This window comes from Dermacentor silvarum, chromosome 1 (genome assembly GCF_013339745.2).
Source record: "Dermacentor silvarum isolate Dsil-2018 chromosome 1, BIME_Dsil_1.4, whole genome shotgun sequence".
NCBI classification, from domain to species: domain Eukaryota; kingdom Metazoa; phylum Arthropoda; class Arachnida; order Ixodida; family Ixodidae; genus Dermacentor; species Dermacentor silvarum.
The window spans coordinates 293855863-293868813 of NC_051154.1; the positions used below are offsets into that span (position 1 = coordinate 293855863).

A 12951-nucleotide genomic window follows, 5' to 3' on the forward strand; every position below is an offset into this window, starting at 1 on the left:
GTGTACCAGTCAGATCGTTTCTTCTTCTGAGAAGCCCTCGCAGGTTTGCCTAACCCTACGGATCATCTTAGCTACGTTCTGTGTAGTACCTTTGAGAAGGCGGAGCGTGTGCGCTACTCCGGCCGTTTGTTGGATACATAATCCCAGGACGCGGAGTTTATCCGCCTCTCTTACACATCCGCCGCTCAAGAGAATTTCGAAACTCTGGCAATTTTCCCGTCTCCCGTACTTTGATCTTATTCGAATAAATTTCGACTTCTCTGAGCACATGTCATGCTGGCCCCTTGCGTGAAGGTCTCGACCTGTGGGATGTCCAACTAGAAAATCTCCTGGAGAAGTTCACTGGACAATCGGGGACCCTTGCTAAGCACTATTTTTTTTTACTTATAACGTTTATAAATAACGTGTACCCTAACTGCAGTGATCATGCTAAGCTCGGCAAAAAACAAGACCAGCGGAACGAAAGAGAATACTGTATCTTTATTTGAAACACTGGGACAGGATACTTTCACAATAACATTAATAAACAACACAATAGCGCAACTTGCTTTCTCAATGAAACAAAATGTTGTTAAAAATAAATTAAACAGACTTATAGTTTAAACATAACACAACAGCACAACTTGCTTTGTCAATGAAACAAGATATCGTTAAAAATAAATTAAAGACTTATAGCTTAAAATACAACTTATAGCTTAAACACAACAGCAGAACTTGCTTTGTCAATGAAACAAAATACTGTCAAAAATAAATTAAACTGACTTATAGCTTAAAACACAACAGCACAACTTGCTTTGTCAATGAAACAAAATATTGTTCAAAATAAATTGACTTACAGCTTAAAACACCTTAAAAATATCACAGGTTATAGCCATGCACAGGCACTTTGTACTTTTGCATATGTACAGCCACGCTCATAAGTTTGGAGACAATGCAAGCCCGTGGCCGTGTGTCTGGCGGCTTGGTGCCTGTTGTCGAATGTCGCAGTATGCATGCGCGTCCATCCTATCTCGCTGGCCTGCTTGCTCGCTCGCTGCGCACGCGGAATTTGCGGTGGCCGCCGCCAATAGTGTTGTTGGCGTAGCAGCGGCACGGCATTTTCAATCCCCTTGGTCCAATCTCGGTGCTGTTTTTCAACTATGGAAGCGCCTGCTTTCCCCGCTTCTGCCACTGCTGTCTGGCCGATTCCACGGTGTAAGATATGATATGGTGTAAAGTGCGGACACTCGCGAGACGCGATCGACCAGATAATGTAGCCACATAGCGCATCGATGGCAGCGGATACCTATCGGCAGGACGACGCAACTTCAGTTAAACCCAGGCGGGTTCTAACTGCAACTTAAAGACATAAAATGTTTTATTGGTTTTATCTCCCGTTGGTATGGCAACGGTGCTTCACGAGAAATCCGAAATGATAGAGTGACGCACGAAAGTAGGTCACCATGGTGAGGGAGAGGGCATCGCCATGACGGGGCAGATGAGCAGATATGGCGACACGATGCCGCGTGCAGATGCCGTTCGCTGGTTGGTACTGTTATGCGCGCATTCCTTTCCGCGCAAGCTTCAGTCTGGGTTCTAACTGAAGTTGCGTCGTCCCGCTGATAGATATCCACTCCCATCTATAGGCCCCGCAGTTACGTTAGCTATCTGGTCGATCACGTCTCGCGAGTGTCTACACCTAAAGAGTATATATCTTACATCATGGTATCGGCAAGACAGCCTTGGCATAAGCGGGGAAAGCAGGCGCTTCCAACAACACTATTCGCGGCAGCGGCGGCAAATTCCGGGTGTGCAGCAAGCGAGCAGGTAAGTGAGATAGGATGGACACACAGGCGCACTGCGACACTCTCGACAGCAGGCACCGAACCGCCAGACGGCGCGCGCATGCACACGGCCATGGGCTCGCACGGTCTCCAAACTTATGAGCGCGACTGTACTTTTGTATCAACAAAGAGGGCAGGGAAGAGTCCTCCCCTGCCCATGGTGAGCAGACAAAACATGGTGGGCCTGAAGCCTTCTAAGATGAATTTCCACTCAAGCCACTTCGCTCTTTGGTACTTCATCACCCTTGACAGGTGACCTGCTTCGTGACCTGCACGAAATTAGAACAATCAAGAGGTCTTAGCTAGGGTCAAACTAAACTGGGGTTATGTAATTAGTTCATCTTTCTTTACATCAAAACCAGTGCAAAACAAAATAAAACAAACATGCAGGGGTGGAAGTGAGCAAAGGTGTTTTGGAGCAGCTTTGGAGCAGCCCGCTAAAGCTTAACAAACTTAAATATAGGCAGGCTTAGATTTTCTTTATTTGACCCTGCAGAACAGTACGACTTAAGCTACATACTAACCTATCGCACAATAAATAAAGTTATTGCCTGTTTGACTGTTTCCACTTAACTTGCAGGGCCCTGCTATTTTTGACAAGATAGGAAACAAAAATGTTCACTGCCCCTCCCCCACCCACCCCCTATGCACTTACAATTAAAATCCTACAGATACACAGTCACTGACTGATTTTTAAGCGTCGATATTTAGCCCACGCTTGATTATTTTGACTTTTCATGGCACTGCCACGGGCCCCTTACAGCCAGCGCATAGCAGCGACCGATATGTTGGACTCCATCTGCACAAGTCAAGTTGTTAACATCATTGCTGCAAACAAAAGATTTGTCCTGTCTCATTTCCACTGGCATTTTACGGTCGTAAAATGTGGCCGCTAACACTAACTAGAACCAAAATTTTTAACTCCCGACTTGTGTTCTGCAGCGGCAAAAGTCTGGTTTGGTACAGTGCTGTCGAGCAGAAAATTGGGTAGCCAGAATCCAAATTTGAGTGACAATTGCGGCTGCTACTGGAGATTTGTAGTCAAGTAGTTTAATTATAGCAAGCACGTTGTTTGTCGTCATGCTGCGCAGCCAATAAAAAAATTAAATGTTTGGTTTTTACGTCCCAAAACTGTGATATGATTATGAGGCACACAGTAGTGGGGACTCTGAATTCTGACCACCTGGGGTTCTTTAATATGCAGCCAGTGCACAATACAAGGACATTTTTGAATTTCACCCCCATTGAAATGCAGCCACTGTGGTTGGCATTTCATCCTACGCCCTCGGGCTTAGCAGCGCAATGCCGTAGCCACTACGCCACCAAGGCGAGTACACTGTGAATAGAGTGACCAGGAGTGGTGCACATGCAAACTAGGTTTGGAATGTTAATTAGCACGCACACTGCTTGCCATTATTCGATAGATTAACAGACAGGGCAAGGGAGCACTAAAATATACCAAAATAACTAAAATGATGAACTACACGCAGAACAGGCCGTACGACTAAGCTGGCAGCACGGAGTTTTTTGCGGACTGCCCCATAAAAAGACAGTTTGACAAACACTTACAGACGTGAGTAATGTACTGGATAGCACAAAATCTATTCATTTTTCCAGATTTTCTGGCTGGCAAGTTTGAATGCGCCATCAAACACCCACACTCTTAGGACTCTGCCGCTGCAAAGGATTCTATTCAAAGGCAAAACACTAGCCAATGCATGGCTATGCCTGTGTCGTTGCCACTGAATGCGCACTTCCTTGACAAATTTAGCAACTTTATTCGAAATTTAAGTTTTGGAGCAGGGTGGTGCAACTGGATGGTATGGCACAAGATGGTGCAACACTTCCACCCCTGAACATGCAAGAACACACGCAAGCAGGTGCTGCATGATAGCTTACACACAAGGGGACCCTGTGTGCTAAATATGCATTGCATCAGAATGGAAAAGTTGGGTTATCAAAAGGTCGGCAGCCATTCCACAAAACAACATGCTACCACATATTTCCTTTAAGCATGTAATGATTGATGCCACACGTGCAAATATCAAAATCTGAAACTGAACTGAACACAAATATGTAGTGGTGCAAATACTCGAATATCGCCGAATCGAATCAAATAGTGAATGGTCAAATAATTTGACTTGCAAATCGAATATCTACAATTGAATTTTCCTAATGTGAGATAATAGACATGCACAGTGCCGTATGTTACGTGCACTGCGGAGCCTCTCGTGTTAGATGCCGGGCAAGCAAGCGCCTTACTTCGTTGTTCTAAGCGCAAAAGGAGCACCGAGCACATTGTGGACGGGTCACCCCGCCCCAGTTGTGGACTTTGGCTCTGCGAGCGCTTCTGCCTTATGCGCTCCCCGATGTAGGGATCGCACACCCTGTGCCTGAATGCCAGAATTCGTAGAGTGGCGCCGCGTAGCTTAGGGCCATTTACAGCTTCAATGTAAAAATCAAGTGAATGGGATGGTAACAAAGTTGTTCATGCACGGCCGCCATCATTGCGACACCGTACAGCAGCCTCTCGTTGCAGACACCGTTCAAAGACATACACTGATCTTTTTGTAGCTTCAAGCAAGCATCGGATCACACACCCAGTGCCTGAATGACGGAATTTGTAGAACGGCGCCGCGTCGATCAGGGCCGCCTGTCAGTACAATGTTCTTCTAGGTCTACAGGACCGATTCAAACGATAATGTGCCAAGTCAAAAAAAAAAAAAGCAAGTGAACGGGATGGCAACAAAGTTGCTTGCGGACTAGCTTTGAATTTACTTGGTGGGTGCAAAAGTGTCATGTGACTAGTGCGTTCACCGCCCCACTGCAAGCATTTGCGTGGACAGTAGATGGACGAGGAGGGTGGAGCTTCGAGAGAACTTGCTATGACCCTCCCAATTCAGGAATCTGACAAGTGGCAAATCATGCCGAACCTAATGATAAAAATGCACCTACTCTTTACCGTCAGCACCGACCGCAGCCGAGCCGCACAGCCCCAACAATGGTTATGCGCAGAGCAGTGATCGAGACAGATTGAGTACGCGAAGCGTGTGGCGCGCTTTCGTATGTCGTGTAGATTGGCCTTGCGATAACCCAACTGCCATAAAGATGGGAAAGCTTTTCTGTATTTTGGAGGAAAAATGGAAAGTAAAACTTTCCATGCAATAAAAGATTGCCGTAAAACACTAAAAGGCGAAAAGACGCATGGTCTTCCCTGATTGGCCGTCAAGTCAACGGGCCAAGTTCCCACCTTTTTCAGCGAAGTAATTCCCTTGCCCCAAGAGGCACAGAACACTTTCCCTGCGATGATGACCCAAGGCTATGGTGCAAGATAACTCAGGAGGGGAAACTTCCCCCTCCCCTGCAGTCAGATAATGTCGCAAACTGGCTTAAGCCCCTTTATTCTAATAAAGGAGCTTTAGAACTGGCTAGAGTTACTGTATGTGCACCCTACAGTGGTGCAACAGCCAAAATAAGATTTGGAGCAATTTTTGGAGCAGGAAAATCCAAATTTGGAGCAGGTTACGGGGGAAAAAACACTTTTGGAGCACTAAATCTCAAATTTGGAGAAGTTTAACAAAGAACGCTTACTCATAAAACGCCATAAAATTTACCCCACATAATAAACGCCCCCCCCCAACTTTGCATTAGATTTCTGGGGAAGAAAAGTGCGTTCATTATGCAAGTATATACGGTAATTCACATTAGCAGCGTAGCTGAGGGCAGGGGCGCGATCGCAGCACACGTTTAGTTTCGCCGTGCACGGTCGACCTAGGCTGCGCCAGACAAAATTGAACGCGCGCGCCAAACAACGACCTCGATCGCGCCCCAGCAGTGAACTGCACGCAACTTTTTCCGCCAAACACGTGGAAAGTACACATGCATTTCTTCGCGAGTGGTTCCCTTTCGTTTTTTTTTTCTGACGATATGTCGCGACGTTCCGGCGGTAGTCGATACATGCAGCGACCGAACCCTTGCTAGTTCTGTGCATTGCGTCGCCTACAAAGCTCACACCGTCAGTGCTGGGTCGCTTGCTGTACCGTACTAGCGAGTTTCCCGTGGAGCATGGGTTCTCAAAAAGGCCTGCGGAACCCGAGCAGGTTCCGCAGGCCCCTGCTCGGGGTTCCGCGAGCCACTGATAGACTTTCCGTGGTCCCGCGCTCGCCAATTGAGTGGCTAAAACGGCGAACAAGAGGTGTGCTCGATCCACAGAACTTCCATTACCCATGCCCGAGTGTCAAAAAGCCCATCACAGTGCGAAACGGCAGTGCGTGAACTGCGCAATAAATCCGCAAGCAGCTTGTAGCCACCCAACCTTCGAAAACGGGCAGCGTGCCAAAGCTTTCGCACTTGAATCTCGGAGGCCATAACTTACCAACATGCGCATTTCTCCAGTGTGTAGATAGGGTAGGTGCCGATAGCGTGCGCACTGACGTATACACAGGAGGAATAAAAAAAATTAATGCGCAGAGTACTACAAATGCGCACCGCGAAAGAGCAAAAACGGCGCTAGCGTCTAAAAGCGACGCGGCGCAGTCCGCATCGATAGGGTCCTCAGCGGCAATCGTACGCGATACGTGACTGACAGCAACGCCGGAATGCTTTGTGCTTATTTGTGCCCTCAAAGCCCTTATTGTTGCGTTAATCGCCGCACGTAACACCGCGTTGGAGGCTAGCCGCGTGCTTCCATAAGTGCGTAGTCGCCATCTGTGATCGCGTCGATAGCCACCACAGTTTCGTCCGCAGCGGTTGCGGCAAACAGTAGTTTCGTTTTGACTCGGTGCGCGCGTCGACTGCTTGCCTTCTGAACCGCAAGGTCGCCGTCCATGATCGCGTCGATAACGGCCGCGGTTTCGTCAGCTGCGGTTGCGACAAGCAGTAGTTGCGCTTTGACTCAGTGCAAAATGTCAAAGATTAGGAGCACCGGCTACATCGTGATGGACGGACAATTTGTTGGCGACCAGCTCCCTAGCGAAAAAAAAACCGGATGTGTGCGCGGTAGTGAAAAGCGTGTCTGCACATGAAGACGCGCACCGCGGCCGCGCTGCGAAGGATGTTGCGAGGCCTTCACAGCTGCTAGCCCCCCCCCCCCTTAATCAGTCATGAGATGACAAGAATTTCAGCTTCCTCACTGCTTTTGTGCAAAATAAAAACAAGACTTGCTGATGCATTCAGCAAATAAAAGCGTATCGACGTAGTAAGCATTCATTTATTGTTTCCGTGATACTCTGGATAATTCGACATTACTTTACTTACTTAGGACATTTTAATTCGGAGGGGGGGGGGGGGTTTTGGTGCTTCATGGAGCTTAGCAGGGTTCCCCGAAAGTAACTTACTTCAGAACCCCTGCCATGGAGTATTCGTACCCGCTCCACTCGTGACCGCGTGCATAGACACGGCGAGAATCTTGTTGAGTCAACCGGCAATCGCGAACCGCTTTCGTCACTGCAAGCAACGCACACTCCGCGTCTCCGCGAGATTTTACTGCATATACAACACGCTGCACTGCAACCAGCAGCGAAAATATTCTTCGGCGCCCACCTTGGTACCAAACCAGCCAACTTCTCGTCTGGGCACTCCAGTTTGGATCTCGTCTGCGCTACTGGTACTGTAATGGCGTGTTAAGCTGCAAGTTGCCAACGCGGCCTTTATTTCCCGCTAAAACTAGCGTAACCGAGAAATTTCGCGGCTGGTTGGGTGTTTTTGCGCAGCGTGGCACAAAAATACGAAATTGTATCAAAATGGCGCAATTGGCGCAGCTGTTGCAGCCCTGACCCTATGAGAGCACATACAGTAACTCTAGAATTGGCGTGCTCGATGTGCTACCTGTCACAGACAGTTAGCACATTGTCTATCCAGTCAGGCCCCTGAGATTAAATTGTGAACCGGCACAATCTCCGAGGCTTCACACTTGCGCGTCAGTTTCATCAGCTGCATGCCAAAAGCGTGTATAAAGCACGTGCAAAGCATTGTGGTCATGAACATGGCCCCCCCAAAAATTGCTAACTGTCCCGTAATCCAGAGTAGATGTAAGCATGAAATCCCCCTTTTGTTTAACCCCTTTTCTTTTCTTGCGCATTTGAGTACTGCAACTAAGATGTAAGACGTGCAATCGTCTGCACACTCGCAAAAAGCGCATTTTTTGACAATTTCCCGTGAAGAAATTGAAATTAGTGCTGTTTAGATTGTATTGGCAAACTGTCAACCCCCCTGGCAGAGATCCTGGGTGCGCTACTGCTTGAAGGTGGCCGACAACAAGAGCTAAAGGCATTTCGTGCTTAATAAATAGCTGCATGAATTCGATGCAAAACTGTGCACGAGTAACCGAATGGGTGAGCAAACGACATTCAGCAACATGCTCAATCTCTTGCCTCGCGGATGTGTACCACCGGTTGTGTTGCATCCCCAGTGCGGACCCACTTTAGCTTCGTGCCATCTATCACATGGCTTGTGGGAAAGTATGTATCGGCCAGACAGGGCAATCGATCGGGTACAGGGAGCAACTTGGCATTGCATGTGAAAGATTGTACCCGCTGTTCGCCTTTGTTTTACAGCGCTAACATCATCGGCAGGGGGAAGTCCAAGCATGAGCGCGAACTGCTTGAAGCGTTTTATATCAAAAAGAACTAATGGTTTGCATAAGCGACCCTTCTGTGCTTATCACAGAGAAAGAGTGGCGGTTTTTATCGGGGTTTGACTTCTTAAATATGTCTGATTGGTTTCCTTCGTTTGCACATGCGCTTGCGCAGGAAAAGCGGTGTATAAAAGTATGTGGATGCTTCAAATAAATCAGTTGTAAGTCCGGCGACTGTGTGTGTGCCTCTTTCTGGTCCTGAGCGTTGGTTTTCGCTGTTTTTTTTTTTTCGCTACATGAACCAACTAGCCCAGCAATTCACGCTTCTATTCTACTGCATGGAGCTTGAAGCCGGTTTCCTCCTCGCCATATACAAGATGTTGAATCGTCGCTCGTCCACAATGGCGCGGGTGAGATGATTCCTCTCTTTAATTATCTTGCTGTGCTCCAAGGCAGAAATATTCAGTTTCCACAAAGGGCATTCCACATGGCCGCTGCATTCCACGGTGCTTCCATAGCTCTGACTTTTGCGTATTCTTAGAGGGCTCAAAGGGATCATCTACATCGCTGTCCAGTAATTGCTACGCCCAAATATGAACTTGTTCTTCCGTTACAATCGAGTAAATACGGGAACTCGATTGTAACGCGTCCCCCCCCCCCCCCCCATGATTTTCATTTCTTGGACTCTACGGCAAAAATTTAGTTTTCAAGCAAATATTCTAAATTTCCCGGTTGTTAAAGTTACGTTGACAACCTGTACCTTTACATCTCGATTCAATCGTAGACAAGTCTGTACGTTTACGTCTCGATTCAATCATAGACAAGTCGACCGCTATTTTCGCTGCGCTTGTGACTGGCGTTACGATAGGGGGACTAGAACTCTAGCCACCATAGTTACGGTTACGGTGCTGCATTACCCTTTGGCTTTCGCGCTTCGATTACGTGCATTCGCAACATTATGGCGACGCAGAGCGTTCGGTATGATGACTGCTTTGAGAGATGAATAATTTTGATGGCCAAGGAGCTGGGAAACTCCGCCGCGGCTTGACGGTCATTGAGGACCAATGGGAGGCCCTCTGTAAATACGGGGCCGGTCGGAAGGGCCTCGTAGTGGCCTGGTACTGTCCCCAAATGAAACGGCTGTGTGGTTTTTTCAGTACTTAATCTCAAATGAACTTGATGGTATGGATGACTTGATTCTCGGGCGATCACATTCATAAATAGTCTCGCTTTCGCGAGACTTAGCTTGTTTCAGCACCGAAACCCTCGAAGTAAACGGCCGACAGTGCTCTTGGCACTGATAATCAGCCAAAGCGCCAGAAACACTTGTCAGGGCCGCTTTCGGTGCAGAGTCACGTGAAATTTCGCGAAAGTGAAACTATCTCCCAGAGTGATCGCCCAAAAATACTACCCAAAGAAAGCTTCGTCTCCTTCTCAGGCGACCATGATAAGTGAAGAGAAGCCGTTTCGGAGTTGATTCCCTGAATAAAGTACCAATTGTCGTTCTGTTCATCTCGCGTTACATTCGTGCTTATATGATTTTTATTTATTTCGCGGATGAAAAGTCGACCCTCGCATTACAACCGCAGTTGCGTTATATACGAGTAAATATGGTAACAGCAAATTATTTCCTCCAGGCGAGGTACATTGACTTCAACGTATGCACCACGCCACAAAACACAACGGTCACACTTTGTAGAAATGCATACTGCAGTTGGAGATGGCAGGCCACCAGGTGCCATGCCACTTCCTAATCTCCAAGGCATGAGCCACGCACCACTCTTAATCAGCGCTAGCTGAAGGACGAGTCATAACAGTGCCCACAGCACGCTGAAAAATGCATCATATCATGCATTTATCTGTACACATCATATCTGCAGGTCTAGACCAGCTCACCACAAGGCCACTCATCATCGGTGAAACTTGTGAAAAAGGCCAACTTGTGGTATGAGAATTTCTCGTAGCACTGGACAATAAAACAAAATGAAATTAAGGGGCTTTACGGGCCGAAACCACGATTTGATTATGAAGTGCATCAAGGTGGAGGACTCCGGAATAATTTGGACCACCTGGGGTTCTTTAACGTGCACCTAAATCTAAGTACACAGGTGTTTTCGCATTTCGCCCCTATCGAAATGCGGCCACGGTGGCCGGGATTTGATCCTGCGACCTCGTGCTACCACTGGACAATTGACCAATTGCAAAAATGTTGCTGCGCATGCACGAGAAAAATATTTTCTAACAAAATAATCTTGGCCATAGGCTAGCAGAACCAAGTATTCTTCCCAATCAACAGCTTTGTCTTTGCTACTGCCTAACCCTGCGCACGCCTTTAGTCGTCGAGAGCCTACTGAATGGCAGCATATAAAGTCGAATCTAGCTAATTCGAATGTGCCCAATTCGAACTTACGGTTTATTTGAACCGACATTGTGGTCCTGTAAATTCTGTATTTCAATGGGCAAAAACGCCCGGTAATTTGAACACGCAAGCATTTGCGACATACCATGCTCCGGCAATGTTCTCAGCAGCACGCCAAATCACGTGCAGGCGCCTCCGACCAGCATTGCTCTGACCCCGCCATAGAGGGAAAGCTTAGGAGAGACCCCTCAATGCCACGCGCGCAGAAAGTCAGTTTCGCCCAAACAGGGAAGCAGCGATTGTGATAGCACGTTAGCAGACAGCTATACGAAGTAAGGCTAGTAGTTTTTAAAAAAAATTATGGGGTTTTATGTGCCAAAACCACGATCTGATTACGAGGCTCGCCGTAGTGGGGGACTCCGCAAATTTGGACCACCTGGGGTTCTGTAAGGTGCACCTAAATCTAAGTACACGGGTACGTCGAAATGCGGCTGCTGTGGCCGGGATTCGATCCCGCGAAAGGCTAGTAGTTTTATCGGCCGTACAAACTAAACATTCACTTACTAACTAAATTAACAAGCAAGTTGTAACGCGCGCACAGGTAAGCATGAACACATCTCACTCGATTATCGCGGAAAGTCGCTGTCAAAACGCTGGAGCGAGGAAGTGCGGCAGCAGCAGCGAGCGAATTGATCTTGCAGCCTCTCGCTTCTACGTGAACAAAGCGTTGAAAGCACAGCACATATGAAGCTACCAGCACACGGCGCACTTTCTCCACATCGCAGATTGCTTTCAAGATAAGGCACCTGCGCCGTCAGCAGGAGCCGCCGGAGTAGAATGCTCCGGCGGCTCCTTTTATCACTAGCTGGCTACGCGAAGTGGCCGGACGAAATACGCGGTGCAGCGTTGGTGTATTCTGTGGTTGGTTGTTGAAAGTGGATTTCAGGAAGCATGTCATCCGCGAAACTGTAGCCTTCGCCGCGTTTGTTAAGGATATTAGCAGACGATGCCGACGTGCTGCATTCCTTTGAACGATGTTGACAGTTCGGCGCGCCACTTCTTGTGTGCTCCCACCAATGCAACTTTTCGCTCGGCTTTGAACAGAGCGATTCCTCGTGCCCGACCGGGAACTCTCTGCACAATACACTTTCATGAGCAGGACATCTTAAAGTGTTTGTGCATATTATCAATAGACAGATGGTTGAGGTGCTACGAGACAAGTGGACACTTGCCGAGGGTGCGGTGCCGAAAGTGTTCCCGAACCTTCCGTCGTCGTCTGTCGAACCGGAAAAAAAATAAAATAAAATGCAAACGAAGAGAGATGTTTGGTGACCTGTTCTGGGTCATCTTAGAAGAGCTGTCAGAGAATACGCTAAGTCGTGTTGGGTGCCCCTTGCGCTTTCAGGAACTGAGTGCACGCATCATTAAATTTTTAACAGCGGAGCTCTTAAAGCTTTTTGCTTCCCCGCGTAGTGTTCGCAAAACCTCGCCTAGCGATGACGTCACTGCGCACAGCTGCGCCTCGCATCACCTTGCGATAGCCAATCAATAGCTAATCGATCAATAAACAATAAATTCCGGAAAATGCTAGGGATGACTTGGTAGTGCTTAGTCTAGCCCAAATACGTGGCCAATACCTTGCAATACCAATCAATAGCTAATCAATCAATAATCAATAAATTCTGGGAAAGCATAACCCGTATAAGGCCAGGACCAGCTAGATGCCGATCAGCTCCGCTGTTTCTTTAGCTTTGCGCCACTTGTGCAAGCTACGCTAATTTCTATTTAGTCATGCACATGCATACACGCATACCTTGCATAAAAATGCATTCTTAGGCAAGGTTCCTGGAGCAGCGGCGGTGATCCAGTCTTCAAGTAAAGGCAGCAAGGAAACGTGCCAAGCTGCTGTAGGTGGAGTTGGTTTCCACGTAGGTCCAAATCATTAGCCTAGATTGTGTCCCTTGTGACAGTTTAGGTCTTAGCTATATATAGGGGCATACAGTTTTTTACTTTGTTTTCTTTAATAAAGCATTCACTGGTTTACAAGAAAGTTGTGCTGTTACCGTAAAAACCTGCGTATAATAGGAGGTTTTTTCTAAATTTTACCATGTAAAATTTCTGCCTCGTATTATATGCGGATCCCAAAGTTTTCAGCATAAAATTTGCAATTTCGGGTTCAGTTTTGCTCACTGCTA

At 47.5% G+C, this 12951-nt stretch overlaps 1 protein-coding gene across 1 annotated transcript in view; it reads right to left on the reverse strand.

Moving 5' to 3' along the window:
• Window positions 1-475: 475 nt before the first annotated feature.
• LOC119437224 (abasic site processing protein HMCES-like) overlaps window positions 476-12951 on the reverse strand; it is an 81665-nt gene continuing 69189 nt past the window's right edge. Inside the window, exon 9 of the mRNA XM_049660361.1 lies at window positions 476-2092. Within this exon, the coding sequence (XP_049516318.1) occupies window positions 2035-2092 (58 nt within the window). The 3' untranslated portion in view covers window positions 476-2034. The remainder of the gene's footprint in view (window positions 2093-12951) is intronic.